The 20,037-nt window shown below is 37.9% G+C and overlaps 1 protein-coding gene and 1 long non-coding RNA gene across 2 annotated transcripts in view; one reads left to right on the top strand and one right to left on the bottom strand.

Annotated features, from left to right (window-relative positions):
• Positions 1 to 5,301: 5,301 nt before the first annotated feature.
• The window catches only part of M1AP (meiosis 1 associated protein), a 57,107-nt gene continuing 42,371 nt past the window's right edge, over positions 5,302 to 20,037 (top strand). The window contains exons 1-3 of the mRNA XM_037064925.1: positions 5,302 to 5,749; positions 14,466 to 14,651; positions 16,447 to 16,615. Of these exons, the coding sequence (XP_036920820.1) occupies positions 5,510 to 5,749; positions 14,466 to 14,651; positions 16,447 to 16,615 (595 nt within the window). The 5' untranslated portion in view covers positions 5,302 to 5,509. The remainder of the gene's footprint in view (positions 5,750 to 14,465; positions 14,652 to 16,446; positions 16,616 to 20,037) is intronic.
• LOC119000111 (uncharacterized) lies at positions 5,686 to 7,890 on the bottom strand. Its single transcript, XR_005069246.1, has 3 exons — positions 7,711 to 7,890; positions 6,767 to 6,878; positions 5,686 to 5,885 (listed from the first exon to the last, which is right to left on the bottom strand). It is a non-coding gene; the product is annotated as an uncharacterized LOC119000111 (long non-coding RNA).

Below are 20,037 nucleotides of genomic sequence, written 5' to 3'. Positions count from 1 at the left end.
CCAGTTCTGTGAGCATCCTGATCACCAGTATTTTGAACTGTGCATCTGATAGGTTGGCTATCTCTTGGTTGCTTAGAAGTATTGGCTCTGGGGCTTTGAGCTGTTCTTCTGCTTGAGCCATAATATTTTGGTCTTTCACACTAGTCTGGATGAGTGGTTCGTTGTTGTTGGCCTTCGGTACAGTTCAATTTTCTGTTTTGGTTGTGTTTTTGTTTTTAAATCTTTGTTGTCCTTAAATTTGGTTGTGCAAAGAGGCACAGTATTTCCACCTATGCCTCTATCTTGGCCAGACACTTATCTCTCTTTTTTTTTTGCTACACTTTTATATTTGCTGGCCAATTCTCTCTTTCAATGAACTATTTTTGTAAAGTGTCCTGTAGGTTTATCACTAGGAGACAAGGAGATAAAGTAACCATACACTTTGCTATCTGTGCTTAAGCTAAGAAATCTGCAATGACTAGTCACTGACAAACTTTGAATAAATGACATAACTGATCACTGATCATAATGTATATCTGTTATTTGCATAATGATTTGTGGGCTGAAGTTTATGGACTGAGCTGTGATCTGTACTTTTTGTGAATACTCACAGTATTCTATGGTAACTAAAATTTTAACTGTGTTGATATGTACTGGTGTTATTTAACTAAGCTGCATTTAATTTGAGATTTGTATATGTATTAGAACCATGAAAAGTTAGAACTGCCTGTACTCTAAAATGGCAAGAGTTTCAAATGTGAGGAAAGATGGGCAGGAGGAATAGAAGCTCATTCTATATTGAATAAGACCTCTGTATGGGTGCTTGTGTGTCTTATGTGAACCTACCTGTCTGTGTGTCAGCATCAAATTCAGCATTACATTAGTCTCATGTGCTTAATTTTAAAAGTACAGTTAAAAGATATTTATGATATGTGCTTTTTTTAGTAAATACTTTAGTCATTGACTTGGATTTCTGGTTCAAGATTACTTTCAACAGATTAGCATATTCACTCATTTATTTGTTCATTTTGACCAGCACATACTGGAGTTTAATGAAAAATTATTGAACAAACAAATGCTAACTTCCACTGTCCAAAAAGGAGAGTTTGAAAGAGAATAATTTCACAGGTTTATTTTGAGGAACACAATTATGCACTCTTAGATCCCTTTTAAAGATCCTAAATTCTAAAGTGTGACTGAAAATTATCATAAATATCTTTCTCTTGGACCCAGGAGAAAAAATTTTTAAAGCTTTTATTTTTTCTGCATTAAAACAATTATATAAAACAGCTATAAAACAATTACATAAACTCATTTAAGTTTCTAGAGTTGGGGACATGTTTTTTTAATATTAAAAAATTCTTTTATGTTTGTCTTAATGTTCTTTTTGAAATATTTTATTGGTAAATATAACATGTATAGGATATTTCATAAAATATCAACATTGTTTAAAATTATAAAGTAAGCACCCATGTAACCACAATAAAGATCAAGAAATAGAATATTGCCAATACCCCATAATTTCCCCCTTTGTCCCTTCTAATCATAATACCGTCCTTCCTTTCTAGAGAAAATCACTATCCTAATTTTTGTGATAATAATTTTCTTGCTTTTTAAAATAGTTTTAAATAGTTTTACTGTTATGTACACATCTCTAAACAATATAGTTCTTTTGCTTATTTTAAAAATCTGTGTAGATGAAATCATACTATGTAAATTCTTTGTGTCTTGCTTCTGTTATTCAGTATTGTTTCTTAGAGTCATCCATGTTGTTGCATGTAACTCTAGTTTTCTGAATTTTATTGCTGTATGTGTAAATATAGCATAATTTACCAGTGTAGTGATGATTAGCATATGTATTATTTTCAGTTTGGGGTAATTGTGAACAAAACTATTATCAATAGTCTTTTCACTGCTATGATCTGACTTTGTTCATGTACCTTACGCATTCGTTATTCACAGGTTATGTGATTGTGAACACAAAATATCAGAAAGAATCTACAGATAAGTCATTATAATTAATAAAAGTTGCAGCAAGGTTATTAAATACAAAATCAGTGTATAGAAATCAATTACATTTCTAGGCATTAGCAAAAAACTAAAAATGAAATTAAAAAAGATGTCATGTAGAAATTCCAGCCAAATTGAGGCATAGGCGCTTCACTTCTTTGCACAACCAAAAGGATAACAACCAATTCAAAAACAAAAACCAACCAGAACTGCCAGAAAATCAAACTGTATGGAAGTTTGACAACTAAAGAGTTAACAAAATATTCTTCCAGACTGGTAGAAAAGGCAGAGACAGGAATCCCAGGCTGAGAGGATGCATGACCAGATGGCAGCTGGCAGACTGGCACAGTGAGGAGGTAGCTGGCAAACTGTGCAGTCCCACACTTGCATGCGGATAAGCCAGGAGGAACAGCTGGTGAGCAAGATAAACTGCGCAACCCAGGGTTCTAGCACTGGGAAATAAAGCCTCAAAACCTCTGGCTGTGAAAACCAGTGGGAGTTGCAGGAGCGGGAGAAACTCTCAGCCTCCCAGGAGAGTTTGGAGAGGCCCACGAGATCCTAGAATGTACACATGAATCAGCACCTGAAAGGGTACAATCCAATTATGGGAAGCAAGGGAAGTGACAAAGTGGGGCAATAGCTGAGCAAGCTAGCAAGCTGCATTGTTCCCTTGCTGACCCCTTCCCCATATACAGTGCCACAATGTAGCGATGTGGGTTGTCCCATTCTTACAACATAACAGGTGCACAGAGACAAAGAAATATGGCCCAAATGAAATAATAGATCAAAACTCCACAAAAATAACTAAGTGATGAAGAGATAACCAACCTATCAGATGCAGAGTTCAAAACACTGGTAATCCGAATGCTCACAGAAATGACTGACTACGGATACAAAATAGAAAAAGAGGTGAAGGCTATTCATAGTGAAATGAAGGAAAATATACTGGGAATGAACAATGAAGGGAATGAAACAAGGACTTAAATCAATGATTTGGAGCAGAAGGAAGAAATAAACATTCAACCAGGACAGAATGAAGAAACAAGAATTCAAAATAATGAGGAAAACAATGAGGCTTAGTAACCTCTGGGGCAACTTTAAACATTCCAACACCTGAATTGTAGGGGTTCCAGAAGGAGAAGAGGAAGAGCAAGATATTGAAAACTTATTGGAAAAAATAATGCAGGAGAACTTCCCCAATCTGACAAAGGAAATAGACTTCCAGGAAGTCCAGGAAACTCAGAGAATCCCAAAGAAGTTGGACACAAGGAAGCAAACACCAAACACCAAGATACACCATAATTATATTACCCAAGATTAAAAATAAGGAGAGAATCTTAGAAGCAGCAAGAGAAAATGAGTTACCTACAAAGGAGTTCCCATGATACTATGAGCTATTTCTCCAAAGAAACCTTACAGGTAAGAAGGGGCTAGAAAGAAGTATTCAAAGTTTTGAAGTGCAAGGACTTACACCCAAGTTTATTCTATCCAGTAAAGCTATCATGTAGAATGGAAGGGCAGTTAAAGTGCTTCCCAGTAAAGTTAAAGGAGTTTGTCATCACCAAGCCCTTATTATATGAAATGTTAAAGGAACTTATCTAAGAAATAGAAGAAGATCAAAAACTATGAACAATAAAATGGCAATAAACACAACTATCAACAACTGAACCTCAAAAACAAAAATTAAGCAAACAACTAGAACAGGAACAGAATCACAGAAATGGAGATCACATGTAGGGTTATGGGGAGTGGGAGTGGAAGAATGGGGGGGAAAAGTATAGGGAATAAGAAGCATAATTGGTAGTCACAAAAGAGACAGGGGTAGGTTAAGAATAGTATAGCAAATGGAGAAGCCAAAGGACTTATATGTACAGTCCATGGACATGAACTAAGGGGGTTGGGGAATGCTGGGGGAAGGGGGGTGCAAGGGGAGGGGAATGAAGGGAAGAAAAATAGGATAACTATAATAGCATAATCAATAAAATATACTTAAAAATAAAATTAAGATTAAAAAATGTCATGTAATTAATATTAAAATTAGCAAATCTCAAAGAATAAAATTTAAGAAAGTGTGAGGATACCTTTTGAAGATAAAACTGAATTATTTTATATTTTTTATGTACATAATATCATCTCAATGAGTTTTATTTCTTTTATAATTCTCTTTCTACATCACTGTTTTCAATTTACTTATATTTTGTTTAGGATTTTCACATCTAAGTTCATGGATGAGATTATCCTATATTTTTTCTTACAATACTCTTATCTGATTTTTATATCAAAAGTTATGCTAACCTAGTAAAATTAATTGAGCAATGTTCCCTCTCCTATTTCCTGAAAGAAGTTGAGATTGAAATTCTTGGTCTTTGAGAGTTTGATGGAACTCATCAGGGGAGTCATCTGACACTGTCTTTTACTTTGTGGGAAGATATTTGACTACTAATTGTTTCTTCAGTGGTAATAGAGTATTTAGGTTTTTAAATCTTCTTTTTGATGTAGTATTAGATATGTAGATATATTTTTCTAGGAATTTGACCAATAAAGCTGAAGGCCAAGGCATGAAGGGTCTTGAACAGGTCTTGAAGGGGAAAACGTGGCCATATTTTCATTTTTAAGAATTACTAGGCACTCGCCCTGGCTGGTGTAGCTCAGTGGATTAAGCGTGGGCCTTCGAACCACACGATCGCAGTTCGATTCCCAGTTCCCAGTAGGGGACTCACAAGAAGCAACCATACATTGATATTTCTCTCCTTCTCTCTTTCCTTTTCCCTCTAAAGATAAATAAATAAAATATTATTAAAAAAAGAATTACTAGGCACCAAAAAAAATGTGCTAAGCACTAATAAATAAAGCTGGCAAAACAGGTGCTCCATCTTTGGGAAACTCACAATATAGTGGGGGAGGCAGTCATAAAAACAAAGCACTAGACAGCACAATAAATGCTAATAAAGTTTATGAGAGGAGATAGCTTACTCTGGGGCTGAAATTTGAGTTCTGTGTAACTTTTCTGATAGTTCTGTTCAGCATCTCTAAGCATTCTGTCTTACATTACAGGTACATATCAGATCCCTTGAGAGCTCTTAAGCTGGAAAAGACTTCCAAAATATTCATCATTTTCAAATGTATAAATTAGTGGTTTTTCCTGCATTCACAAGTATTGGCATCCATTACATTCTATAATGCCAGAATGTTTTCATCCCCCTAAAAGAAAGACTTCATCCATTAGCAGTCATTCTCCATTTCCTTCTTCCCTCAACCTCTCACAACCATTAATTTACTTTCTGTCTGGTGAATTTGTCTGTTCTGGACATTAAACATAAATGGAATCATACACTTAAAAAAAAGATGGGATAGCCTGCATTGAGATTCTTGAGTTAGTATCTGATGACTCCGTTCTGGACTTTCTGTTTCAACAGAGCATATAACTCAGTTTTACAAACACCATTGATTTCTCTTTCCTCCCTACAGGTGTGGAGAATATCCAGGTGGTGGCTGCAGTTCCGCCTCCGGTCTGACTGCCATGTATCATGGGCGAACTACTGGTAAAGGGCCCCCCACTCCAGCACAGATTTACCAGCAACCCTCGAGGCTTCTTATTGTGCATGTTCCTCTACCATCTTGGGCTGACATCTGCTCTAACCTCTGTGAGGCTCTGCAGAACTTTTTCTCTGTATCCTGCAGCTTGATGGGCCCCAGCCGAATGTCCCTCTTCAGTTTATATATGGTACAAAATCAGCATGAATGCATCCTTCCATTTGTGGTAAGTGTATTTATATTTGTTCCCTTTATCCTGCTCCAGAGACCTCACATCACAGCTATTATTATTTACAGCAATAATTGTTCCTGTTCCCATACCCAGTACCCCACAAGCAACGCAGTGACAGCCAGATGTCATCCTGCACATAAGGGAAAACCCAAAATTATTAATGTGGAAGTTAGCCCACATATTTCCCCCTCCTGAGAGAAACCTTGGTGTTTACAGACCTCTGGAATATTAAAAATTGACTCTTTTTGCATACTCCCCTTTAAAATGCAAGCATGGGGAAACAAGTCTCTAAATTTCTGCAGAAGTCTCTGGCTATTCAAGTGAATAGCAAAGACTTATCCTTTAACCCAGGTTCCAGATTTCTTTGCTCAGATAGCCCTAACTGTACAGAAACATGAGAATACATTCTTTACAGTTTCACACAGAAGGCAAAGGCTGGGCCAGGGGCAGTGCTTTTACAAAGCTCCCTCCTACATTGACAACTATCTCTCCTTCCCCTCAGACAAACCCTAATTATCACTTTATCCCCTATACAAAGTTTAGAATCACAGGAACCAGAAAGACTTCAGAGGTTCTCATGCATCTCTTTCCTGAGACAGCTTGCTGCTGGGATAATCAGAGAAGGCCTACTGAAGATCCAGGACTTCCATTTTCACCTGGTGGAAACCTTCCCCTAGTATCCAGGGAATTTATGTGAGAGCCTGGATTCCCACCCTCCTACCCAACATTAATAAGTTATCTCTTCCCCTGAGGTGGTGTAGGAGGAGGCAGAGTGAAGGCCACGTGGAGAGCACTAGTGAGGCACCTTTTTACTTCTAAGGCAGGGTGGTGACAATGAAGGCCCTCTAGAAAGGCAGGGCTTTATGCCCACCTGACCATAATGAAGCTTCCCTATCCCCAGGGTGCCCATGGGGGCCATGTGGAGAGACCAAATTTCCATACCTACCCAGAAATAGCAAGGCATCTCCCTTTCTGGGTTGTAAAGAGAGATCAAGTAGGGTCACACCTCACCTGGCAATAACTCTCTGGAAATCTCACTTTCCCCATTTGGCACAGTGTCAGAGGAGGGCTGCTAAAGCAGGAGATTTAAACAAAATGCAGGGTTTCATAATACCCCAAATGTCTGGAAAACAATGTTAAAAATCATTCACCTTATCAAAAACCAGTAAAATCTCAACCTGAATGAGAGCACAGCAGACACCAGTACTGAAATGACACGGGTGTTGGTTATCTAAGAAAAAAAAATTTTAAAGCAACTATCATAGAATGCTTTAACAAGCAGTTATTGACACTGATCAATGGTTTCTCTCTCACATCAATGTTTCTTTCCCTCTCTCCCTCCCTTTCCCCCTCTCTAAGAATAAATAAAATCTTTTTTAAAACAAATATATCCAACTCATTTTTTATGAAGATGCAAAAGCAAGCCACTGTAAAAAGGATAGCCGTTCAATAAATGGTGCTGGAGCAGTGGGACAGCCACAGAAAAAAATAAACTTCAACCTCAACCTCTTACTTAAAAATTAGCTCAAAAGATATCATAGTTTTAAATGTAAAACTAAAAATTTGAGAAGAAAATGTAGAAGAAAAGTTTCAGGACCTAGACATGACACCAAAGGCATAATCCATAAAGAAATGACAAATTGGACTTCATCAAAATTAAAAACTTTTGCTATGCAAAAGACTTTGCCAAGAGGACAAAATAACAAGCTCCAGACTGAGAGAAAATATTTCCAAACCACATATTTGACACATACACACACACACACATATAAATATAATTCAAAAATGGGCAAAACACATGAAAAGAAATTTCACTGAAGAGGATATATGGATGGCAAATGAGCACATGAAAGATATCCAACATCACTGCGCATTAGGCAAATGCAAATTAAGTCCATGATGAGATGGCACTACACACCTAATAAAACAGCTAAAAAATAAAATAGTAACAATACCAAATGCTGGCAAGGATGCAGAGAAACTGGATCTCTCATACATTGATGCTGGGAATGTGAACTGGCACAGCGATTTGGGAAAACAGTTTGTAATATTCTTAAAAATCTATACATATACTTACCACATGACACAGCAATTGCACTTTAAGACATTTATCCCAAAGAAATCAAAATTTATATCTGCACAAAAACACATAGTTAAATATTAATGACAGCTTTATCTGTAATAGCCAAAAACTTGAAACAACCTAAATGTCCCTTAATAGGTCAATGATTAAGCAAATTAGTATGTCAATACCATAGAATACTACTCAGCAATAAAAAGAAATGAACTATTGACACATACCACTTGGTAGAATCTCAAGAGCATTATGCTGAGTGGGGAAAAAAGCCAATCTCATATGGTCGTGCACATCAATTCTGTTTATATGACACTCCCAAAATGACAAAATTATAAAGATGGAGAACAGATCAGTGGTTGCCAAGGGTTGGGAATGGTAAGGACTATAAAAGCATAGCATGAGGAAGAGCTTCGCAGTGATGCGAGAATATGAGATAGAACTCTATGCACACACTGTACCAAGGTTTGAAATTGTGCTCTAGTTTTACAAGATGTAACCACTGGAAGAAGGTGGGTGAAGTTCTCTATATATAATTTTTGCTGTTTTATTTAAATGTATAGTCATTTCAAAATAAAAAGTTAAAGTAAAACAAAGGTGACTTTACACACTAACTAGAATGGCTTCAATTAAAAAGGCAGACAACACTGACAGGCAATCCAAGTGCTGATGAGAATGAGGAGAAACTATAACCCTCATTCATTGCTGATGGGAAGGTTAAATGATACAATCACTTTGGGAAATATTTTGTCAATTTCTTAAAAAGCTGAATACATACTTTTTATATAACTCAACAATTCCACCCCCAAGAATCTACCTGACAGAAATGAAAATATGCATCTACACAAATAAATACATGAATATTCATGGCAGCATTATTCATAATAGCCCCAAACTGGAAACAACCAGAGTATCTATTAACTGGTGAATGAGTAAACAAAATGTGTAAGTGTCACTGTATATTATTCACAGACTATCTATTTTATGAATATAGTGAGGACAGAGTGAAAGTGACACTGATGCTTATAATCATGAGGCAGATATATTCCTCCATTGTGCCATTTTTCTTGCACATCTCTGTCCCAGGACCACATTTGGTTGTGATATCTCTCTTCTGTCAGGCAACAGGGGTAGGGAAAAGAAGAGAGCGATATGGGAGGACAGATGGAAGATAGCCAGCATAAAGAGGTTCTGAGAAATGAGTTCATGTCCCAAAGAAAGGTAAAAGGATTTTTTCCCCTCCTCAAGTGACTATGTTATATGCATCCGGCACTCCTCAGTACACCTGGACCCAGATGAATCCCTTGATCCCTTATTACTCTAGTAGGAGAAACAGGCCATTCTAAACTAAAAGCTTCTGATGGTATCTCAGGAAAAATTGCAAGCCAAAAAAAATTTTTCCAAAAGAACAGTAAGTTCAAACCTGGTTAAAACTCAAGAAAATCACTAGAACAATGCTACTGCCTTACATATAAAATAATCAAATCTTTGAGGAAAAATGTTATTTTAAATCCACTGTCTCTGGCCTATATAAGTGTCTGACATTTTTCCGTCTTCAGATTTAGCTCAAAATATAGATNCCCAGATGAATCCCTTGATCCCTTATTACTCTAGTAGGAGAAACAGGCCATTCTAAACTAAAAGCTTCTGATGGTATGTCAGGAAAAATTGCAAGCCAAAAAAAATTTTTCCAAAAGAACAGCAAGTTCAAACCTGGTTAAAACTCAAGAAAATCACTAGAACAATGCTACTGCCTTACATATAAAATAATCAAATCTTAGAGGAAAAATGTTATTTTAAATCCACTGTCTCTGGCCTATATAAGTGTCTGACATTTTTCCGTCTTCAGATTTAGCTCAAAATATAGATGGAGAAAGATAAGCAGGTAAGAAAATTGCCCAAAATGAACTCTTCAATATAACTTTCATATTTAATTTCTGAGTATAATCAAGTAATCCTGAACTTTTAATAAGGAATCCTGACAGAGGAATCATAATTAAAATATTGGAATTCCTTTTATACCGCTCATGACCTTAATATAAATAAATCTGACCAAAGTGATTAATCTCCTCTCAAAGCTATTTTAGAAGGATTCCCTTATTGTGAGTTTACCAATTATTTTTTTAATTTTTAATTTTTTCAATTACAATGTACATTTAATATTATTTTGTATTAGTTTCAGTATACAACACAGTGGTTAGATAATCATATACTTTGCATAATCTCCCCCCCCCCAGTATTTCCAGTACCACCTGGCAACATACATAGTTACCTTACCAATTCTTTTATCTTTTAATGAGAATGGAGACATTATTCAAATCATATGTAACCTACAGTGGGATTTTAGGATTAATAGTGGTCCTAAAACCACTAACTTGGCTATCTTGTGGTCCAAGTTGGCCACTCTTAGGGCTATATTCCAGCAAGCAGAAAAGGAAAAGGAGCAAAGAAAACTCTGGCACCCTTTTTAAAAACTCATCAAAAGTTGTTCCCATCAGCCCTGGCAGGTGGCTCAGTTGGATAGATCATCCTCCTGTACACCAAAAGGTTGCAGGTTAGCTTCCCAGTCAGGGCGTGTAGGGGAGGCAACAGATTGATGTTTCTCACATCAGTGTTTGCTTGTTTATTTGTTTCTTTCTATCTATCTATCTATCTATCTATCTACCTATCTACCTATCTATCTCTGTCTCTGTCTCTCCCTTCCTTTCTCTCTAAAAATCAATGAATATATGCTCAGATGAGGATTTTTAAAAAGTTGCTCCCATCACTTTGTTTACCAGCATCCCACTGGCCAGAACTTAATCACACTGAAACTCCTAGGTGTATGAGAAATACCTGGAAATGTAGTCATTCCAGCTAGTTACAGGGCCCAGATAAAAACTGATAGTTTTGGTACCTAGAGGAAAAGGGTAAGCATTGAAGGACAACTAGAAATCTCTGCCACCACAGTATAAGCCCACAAGAAAAAAAAATAATGAGAGAAGAAAAATCACAAAATTTTGAAAGCTATATACAAGTGAACAAGTGATAATTGAGTTAGCAGTCCCAAGAATGCTGAATCTTATGACAGTAGAGGGGAAAGCCAAGGAATAAAGCAAATTATACCACCAAGTCCTCAGAAGGCTTTGGAATTAGCAAGAACAAGTACTTCTGGAGGAAAGCATGAAGGTTTAACTAAAAGTAAAAAGATGTTGAACCTTTAGATTCTCTCTTCTACTCCAAAAGCAACAAATTTAAGCTACCCTTTGGAAGGGGTATCTCAATATGCCCCATACCAATGCATCCCTAGAAATTTCACCAAGATAGGAGACCCCTTAATTGTAGTCAAATTTTTTCCTGCCCTCTGCCGCATAAATTTCTTACCAATAAGTCCAGAGTAGTTGCCACTTCTTGCTCACTAAGTCTAATCAGCATGATGTCATTAATATAATGGGCCAGAGCGATATCTTGTGGAAGGAAAAGGTGGTCAAGGTCTCTGTGAACTAAATTATGATACAAGGATGGAAAGTTGATATCTCCCCGAGGAAGGACAGTGAAAGGGTGTTGCTGGCCTTGGCAGCTAAAAGCAAACTGCTTCTGTGGGACTTTATAAATAGGAATGGAGAAAAAGGCATTGCCACGTCAATAGCTGCACACCAATAACCAGAGGACATGTTAATTTGCTCAAGTAGCGAAACCACATCTAGCACAGCAGCTTCCATTGGAGTCATCACTGGTTAAGCTTATGATAATCCACTGTCATTGTCCAAGACTCACCTGCCTTCTACCCGGGCTAAATAGGCAAGTCGAATGGGGACATGGTGATAATTGCCTCCCTGCATCTTTCCAGTTCTCGATGGTGGCACTCTGCAGTGCCTCCAGGAATGCAGAATTGCTTTTGTTTACTATTTGCCTAAGTAGGGACAATTCTAATGGCTTCTACTTGGCCTTTCCCATCATAGTAGCCCTCACTATACAGGTCGGAAAACCAGTGTTGGAGAATTCTGCTAGCTGTTAAGTATGGCTGTTCCAATCATGCATTCTAAAACTGAGGAAGTCCGCCACAGGCTGCATTCAGGGACCCAGTGGACCCACCATGAGACAGACCTGAGCTAAAGGTCCAGTGATCACCAGGAATAGACTTCCAGGAAATCCAGGAAGCTCCGAGAGTCCCAAAGAACTTGGACCCAAGAAGGAACACACCAAGGCACATAATTACATTATCCAAGATTAAAATGAAGGAGAGAATCCTAGAAGCAGTAAGAGATAAGGGGTCAGTCACCTACAAAGGAGTTCCCATCAGACTGTCAGCTGATTCCTCAAAAGAAACCTTACAGGCAAGAAGGGGCTCGAAAGAAGTATTCCAAGTCTTGAAATCCAAAGACCTACAGCCAAGATTGCTCTATCCAGCAAAGCTTTCATTTAGAATGGAAGGGCAGATAAAGTGCTTCTCAGATAAGGTCAAATTTCAAGGAGTTCATCATCACCAAGCCCTTATTATATGAAATGTTAAAGGGGCTTATCTAAGAAAAAGAAGATAAAAATATGAACAGTGAAAGGACAGCAAACTCACAGTTATTAACAACCACATCTAAAACAAAAGCAAACTAAGAGGATAGCTAGATCAGGAGCAGAACCATAGAAATAGAGATGACATGGAGGGTTAGCAACAGGGGAGTGGGAGGAGGAGAAGGGGGGAGAAGGTACAGAGAATAAGTAGCATAGACGGTAGGGGGAAAAAGACAGGGGGAGGGCAAGAGTAGTGTGGGAAATGTAGAAGCTAAAGAACTTGTGACACATGGACATAAAGTAAAGGGGGGCAATGGTGGGGGGGTGTACAGGGTGGAGGGGAATGAAGGGGGGAAATGGGACAACTGTAATGGCATAATCAATAAAATATATTTTAAAAAGAAAATAAAAAAGAATACATAGATTCTCAATTTCCATAAGTATTCTTTTTTTAAACTTCTTTGACTAATTATGCCTATGATGAGGTCATCAGGCTGCTTCTTCATTCCCACCAACTCTGTCACAATCACCTCCTTTCACTTCACAAAGAAAATCCCAAGTACAAAGAAAGAGGGGAGAGCTACATATTTTTCACCCATTATGCATCTTACTGTGATGAATTTCCATGTGGTTTTAAAACTTCCAGGAGCATTAAACAAAGGAATAATTCAAAATGTTGATATCAGTGTAAGAAAGTAAATGACTTATGACTGGTTTTAGTCTTTTGCATACAGGTGGTTTCCAATTTTAATAAACATGAAGGTAAAGCAAACTTAATATCAACTGATAGATCATTAAAATAATTTTTATTGGTAGATCTTTGTATGACTTCTGACATACAACCCAGGAGGAATTTGACATTTTGATTGACATCTTATATTTATGAAGACAAGGTTTTCAGGCACCGAACCCTCAACCTAGGCATGTGATCTGACCAGGAATCCAACCAGCAACCTTTTGCTTTGCAGGACAATGCCCAACTAAGCCACATCAATCAGGGCTATAATTTTATTTTTAAATGTTGATATTTAAAATATGCTGGAAGTTATATTCTTAGCAGCATTTTACATTCTGATTTTTTAAATCTAGATGTCAATTTAAAATTGAAGAAGTGTATCATTCTTCAGATACTTTTAGGTGTACATGAAAAGAAATGCTTGAAGTCTGCTAGTTTCTACATATCATCTCATTTTCTAAGTAAGTTTCTTATCTTTCTATCTAGATTTCAAGTTCTCTTTGTATACAAATTATGTCCTATTTCTTGTGTTTTTCACAAAGACTCAGGGAAAGGAGCATGTAAGCAAAGTCAGCAGTTGTGAAACTGAGTGGGGCAGCCTTGGTTTAAGTGGTCTTTGTACCCTGGCAGTCGTGCTCATGAGTTTTATGTGCATTTACAAATATTTCTTAGTTCTGCTGTTTGGTCAGGAAGGTTTCCTTATCCCCAAATATATCTCCTCCCCCCCCCCACTTCAAACAGTGTCACAAATTTTCATTTCACATTTATTCAGAATGCATATATCCTTAGGAGATGTGACATTGATCTAAAATCAGACCATATTAGATTACTTCCTGATACAAGTTTTTATAAAAGAGGGTGAGGAGAACCTTGAAGTTAACCTCTTGGCTCCTTGAGCAGACTGCAGACTAAACTGATATTTACCAGGAGGTGATCCTGAGGAACAGATTGGTAGGACCTTATCAGTTATAAACAACCACATCAAAATCCCCATTTCTAGGAAAACATCACTCTTGAATAGAGAAGCCCCCAATGCTTAGACTGAAAAAAAAAGATAATGTTTAAGAATAACCCTGCTAAGCCTCCAATTTTTAGATCACCCTAAAGTAAAAGTAAGCAATCACAATTGGACCTTCCTTTGGGTGACGGAGTGATTTAACACTTCCTTTCCTGTTTCTGGTAGATCCACATAATCAAGGCCCTTGGGCTGCAAATTTTCTTTCTTCTGGTATGGGGAAGATTTGAGTGTGGTGCCTGGAACATAGCAGGCATTCAGTTAATGTTGGTCAAATAAACAGATTTTTAGGAAGAGAAGGGACTCCTGGGGAGTAAATGGTAATGAAGTTAGACTCCCAATTAATCTGAATTTGGGTCACTAAAGATTTGTATCTTCAATTCATTTTTCTCTGCAGCAAGTGAAAGGGAACTTTGCTAGGCTGCAGGCCTGCATCTCAGAACTCCGCATGTTACAGAGAGAAGGTTGTTTCCAACCACGAGGCACTTCCCTGAAGCTGGCAGTAGAAAATGGGCTCCAGCAGTTCAACCAGTACTGCAGACACGCCACCACAGGTGCCGCTCTGGCCCACACTGCCCTGGAGGTAAGAGGCTGGCCTTAGGATCCTAAGCCATCTTCCCATTTCAGTCCATCTAGATGCTTCATTATTTATCACTTATATTGTTCCATGTTTCATACACATTGAATGCAATTTTCTTTTTTTATGTCAACTTTATTGTATTTTTTCCATTACCATTTGGTCCCCTTATACCCACTTTGAATGCAATGTTCAAGACTAGATTTTCAGCCCACTACCGGCAGGAAACATGGTCCCTTTTTCCTATCACCTGTGCAATACTTAGTACACAGCCAGGCATAGAGAAGAGCTCTAAAAATTGGGACGAAAGTGAATTATAAGGAAGAACTGAAATCAAAATAAAATCTGAATATGCCATCTGCCTTTGGACTTTTGGAACTTGCAAAGCAATCATTTAACTGCCTAGATTGGTGTCTGTATTTATATATTCTGGGTACCCCTAAGAATTAACAGTTGTTCTTGGGCCACTTGTAAAGTATGATTGTCTAACTACTATGCTGTACACCTGAAACTAATGCAAAATAATACTGAATGTAAACTGTAACTAAAAATAAATAAACAATAACAAAGAATCACCACATCTAGTGTAGTCTAGTTCAATATCAGATCAAATAAAAAAAGAACTTGTCATTGTTTTTAATCAAATATTGGCATCAAAATGAGTAAATTTTCTTGAGATTAGCAAATATGCAAGTGAAGAAATTTCTACAATTCTGATGCCAGACTGAGGCAATCTTAAAATATAGTAAGTCAGCTTTGGCTGGTGTAGCTCAGTGGATTGAGCGCGGGCCTGCGAACCACACGATCGCGGTTCAATTCCCAGTCAGGGCACATGCCTGGGTTGCAGGCCAGTTCCCAGCAGAGGAGGACCCACAAGAAGCAACCATACATTGATATTTCTCTCCTTCTCTCCTTTCCTTCTTCTCTAAAGATAGAGAAGATAGATAAATAAAAATAGATAATTTATTTATCTAAAGATAAATAAATAAAATCTTTAAAAATATATATAGTAAGTCATGACCATACACTCCATTGAGTGTCTGAGTGTGAGTTAAAGCACTTTCCATCTCTGGTAACCTCAGGCATCAAACTGAGCTTTAAAAACAATTTAAAAAATAATTGTGCTTTCATCTGCATCTCTCTTCATCAATCAAAAATGTCTAAGTACAAAAAAGAATTGCCTCCCAGAGTTTCAAATTCAAGGCAAAACTGCTGATATTAAGAGTATATTCATTCAGTTGGAACAAAATACTCAAATTTTTCACAAACACCTCAATTTTCCTTTATATCAGATGTATTGGTCAAGGGTGAGTACATTTTAGACTTAAGGGATCAAAAGAAACAGCTCAGCTGGATCCAGGCTGAGCAAGGAAAGAAATCTACATGGAAGCACCACTGTGGAAAAGGAACATGTAGGCTCTCTGCTATTCAGTACACATATAGCAAGTGGAATTTAGGGATCCGATTTTCTTTATTTGCTCATAAAATCAAAACGTTTTGAGCAGGACAGATACTACCAGTGCTTCAAGCAATCTGTAAAAACTAAAACACAGGGATGGCTTCTCACTGGTCACTTTCTGAGGTAGGCTTACCCTGTTTGAAAGGGTCCTGAGATGATCCAAAATAACCTGTCAAATAAAATTTGATTTGTGAATTATTGTACAATTGAATCCTCTCCCTTACCCTAAAGACAATAGCCATTACCACAGACTTCTCTGGTGTTTATCCTCTAGACTAACCTATGTTCCTCACTCTGTATATAAGGAAAGGCAGACACACTGATTCTTGGATTTATTTCCAGATTACTATTCTGACTTCCCAGCCTGGAAAAGAATTGGTCAAACAGTTGGAGGAAGGATTGAAAGACACAGACCTAGTCAGGGTCAGGAGGCTTCAGGTGGTTGAGATCGTAAAGGAAACCCTAGGGTGTATGGACTCAGGATCCCCTGTTGAAGAGTCCAGCAGTGATGGTAAGAATTAAATGTAAATGTAAAAACAATAATAACAGTTTTAATGAGTAGTGTTTTACAGGTCAGGAAGATCATTTCCTGTGGTACTTTTATGTTCTTAAATGAGATGAAGCCAACAGATTTCACTGTGGGTCAGACCTATGCTTCTAGGCGTTAGTGATGAATTTTTAATCATAGTTTTTATTTCAGAAGCAATATATGTATGTTAATGAAGAGCCTGAAATATTGTAAGTATGAAAAATAAAAGTTCTTTCCTCCTGTAACCACTTTTAAGAGATTCAGGCATCCCTCCCAATGTTACTTTAGGTAGCCATTCTAACACATATATGTGTTAGACACATATGTGTGTGTTACTTCACGTAGACATTCTAACACATATATGTACAAACACATATATGTCCCTCAATATCTGCAGGGTATTGATCCCAGAACCCCCACAGATACCAAAAGCTGCAGATGTGCAAGTCCCTTATATAAAGTAGTGTAATATTTGCATGTAACCTACCACCAACACAATTTACATCATCTCTAGATTACTTATAATACCTAACACAATGTAAATGCTATGTAAACTTTTGTTATGCTGTATTATTTAGAGAATAATTATCAAAAAGAAAAATCTATACATGTTTAGTACAGACACACTATCATAGGTCTGTAGGTCTTACTACATAAAACATCAATAACATATAACTTTTTTTTCAAATATTTTCAATCCACTTAGTTGAATCCACTGATGCAGAACCCATGGATATGGAGGGCCAATGATATTTAATATTTTAATGTGATTACCTATATAATATTCTATAACCTTCTCAGTTTTTAGTCAGCTATCTATGTGAGTATCTATAAGATGATCTATCTCATTTTTTCCTGGCTACATGATTTTTTTTACTGTGTGACTGGTTGGACTATAATGTATTGGTTCAATCACTTATTAATGAACAATTTGTTTTATTACATTCTGCTATTAACCAATGCTGTATGAACAGACTTTTATGCAGGTTGGCTTCATGGGCTTATGACCAGCACAGTCACTCAGGGCCCTGCATTCATAAAAGCCCTGTGCTTAGGACTCAGTGCTCTTAGTTTGCTGTCGTGACATTCTTAATAATTTTGATATTTGAATTTGTGTTTTGTAAGTGAAGTTTGATGGAACAATGAAGCAGTGTGCCAGGGGGTTGGAGTTTTGGTTCACATACACCCTGTCTCCTGCATCCCTCCCACCTCCTCAGAATGGGTTCTCAGTTACCAGTCCTGGTATCACTAACCTGTCTACCCCCTCTCAGTTAAGAGATAGAATGAATCTACCCCCTTCAAGCAACCACTGGCATCCAGGTCCCTGCCAATAAATCCTACATAAATTACCCATAATTCTATACTTCCTAGAAAAAAATATCTTCCTACTGAGTCTTAAAGGACAAGTAGAATTAGCCAAGCAGAAGAAGAGAAAAGGAGCACTCAAACAGGGGACCCAGAGGCATGAAAAAAAAAGATGAATCAAACTTTCAGAGACATGCCTATGATTCGCTATGGCTGGAGGTGTATCAGGTGGAGGGATGAGTGATGCTGTAAAGGTAGGCAAGGGTGAGATCAAGAAGGGCCAAATACGCCCTAAATCCACCCTAAGATTTAGCCCTTCATTCTAAGGCAATGGAAAATCATGAAAAGATTTTCGTCAGGAAGTCAGGTAGAGATTCCCAAATTATAGAACTTAAGAGGTTTTTAAACTGATTTTAACTTATCCAACAGTCAAGTTACAGTTCACCCTCCAGCAGTCCTTCCTGGCTATATTAACCTTCTCCAAGGTTATACACATAAGGAGGCACCCACTGTTCTGATACTATTGACCTCTTCCTGGTCCCACATGGATAACATATTCTGCCCTTTACTCCCTAATGAGTCAAGGAGTTGGTAACTAGGAGTGAGTTTCCCATTAGATTCTGACACATGTGGATCCTTCCAGTATCATGAGGCCACTGCCATTGTTCTGGTCAGGGAGGGAAGGTGGGCAACTAGCCTTAGCTGTGTGGTTTACCAGCTCTCCCCTCCTGCACACACTCTGCTTTTCTCAAGTCAGTGTCCTCACTGTCTGCCCTTCTTTCTCTACATTCCTCCACTCACAGTAGACTTTTCCTCTGAATTCCTTCTTCTTTCCTCTGAGTTCCTTCCCCTATCTTCTTCCAGCCGAATACTCCCCATCCTTTGAGACCTGATTCAGGTTTGTGACTACAGAATTGATTCTTCTTTCCTTAAAACAACCACATATTTGTGGTCTGCACCACACAACTTAGCACTTAATTATATACCATGTAGAATTGTTTACCCCTGCTTTATAGTTTGACAACTTTGCCTTCTCACCTAAAATTATAAAATATGTTTCATTTGTTCTCTCTGCATTAAATATGACCTCACCTATAAGTGGAAACTAGTGAACGAAACAAACAAATGAGCAAAATAGAACCAGGTGCATGGAAACAGGGAACAAACTAGCAGAGATCAGAGGGGAGAGGGACAAGGGAGGAAAGAAGGGGAAGGGTCTAGTTAAAGAACAAGGGTAAATGTCCCACGGACATGGTCAACAGGGCAGGCATCGACTGTGGGAGTGGGGATGCAGGCGGGGCGGGGGGAAAATTGGAACAACTGTAACAGAACAACAATTTAAAAAAACAAACTGTAAGTACCTTGAGATTAGAAATTTGTCTTACTCATTTTTGTGTCCCAGTGTACAACATATACTAGAGTATCAGTAGACACTTATTGAATGAACTGATGGCAGTGACACCTGTGAGGCTGTTCTGGGTCTGCCCAGCATCCCCTGCACCCCCGTCTCTAGTAACACCTCCACCTTCCTGGTCATAGAGTAGGCCACGGACTCATCCACCATTTATAGCCCTTCCCAGTGGGTTCTCAAACTGAATATGTGAGCAAGAAGCTCTTCTTCTTTCTTTTTGGCCATGAACAGATCAGTCATGGACTCTGTCCTTTTCTCCCTTCTGTGACTGTGCCCAGAAAGAACTTAGTGTATCTCTAATGCACAGAGTTCAGAGTACTCTGAGGCCGCCCAATGCCTTCACTTAGAATTGTTAGTGGCTAGGGCTGTCTGAAAGAGCTTTTAAATGCAGGAAAGCAGCTTTCTACCTTTGTGTCACTGCAGATCATTTTCCAGTAACTTCCTATTTGCATATAAATAATATATCATCTCATAAATTGCTTGTAATTCCTTTTTGTGGGTTAAGTGTACATATGATTTATGGCTTGCAGTCTTCTACTTTGCCCATACTTTCCTCGTAATTAATTTCTTTAGGGCTGTGGGGGTGGTTGTGTGCCCTGGCCTGGTGGCTCACTTGGTTGGAGCACCATCCCATACACCGAAAAGTTGCAGGATCCTTCTTCAGTCAGGGAACATAGCTAGGTTTCAG

Source organism: Sturnira hondurensis, unplaced genomic scaffold (assembly GCF_014824575.4).
Source record: "Sturnira hondurensis isolate 20B ecotype Veracruz unplaced genomic scaffold, ASM1482457v3 Scaffold0015596, whole genome shotgun sequence".
NCBI classification, from domain to species: Eukaryota; Metazoa; Chordata; class Mammalia; order Chiroptera; family Phyllostomidae; genus Sturnira; species Sturnira hondurensis.
The sequence above is the reverse complement of the archived record's forward strand: the minus strand, read 5'-3'. Positions and strand labels throughout refer to the sequence as shown.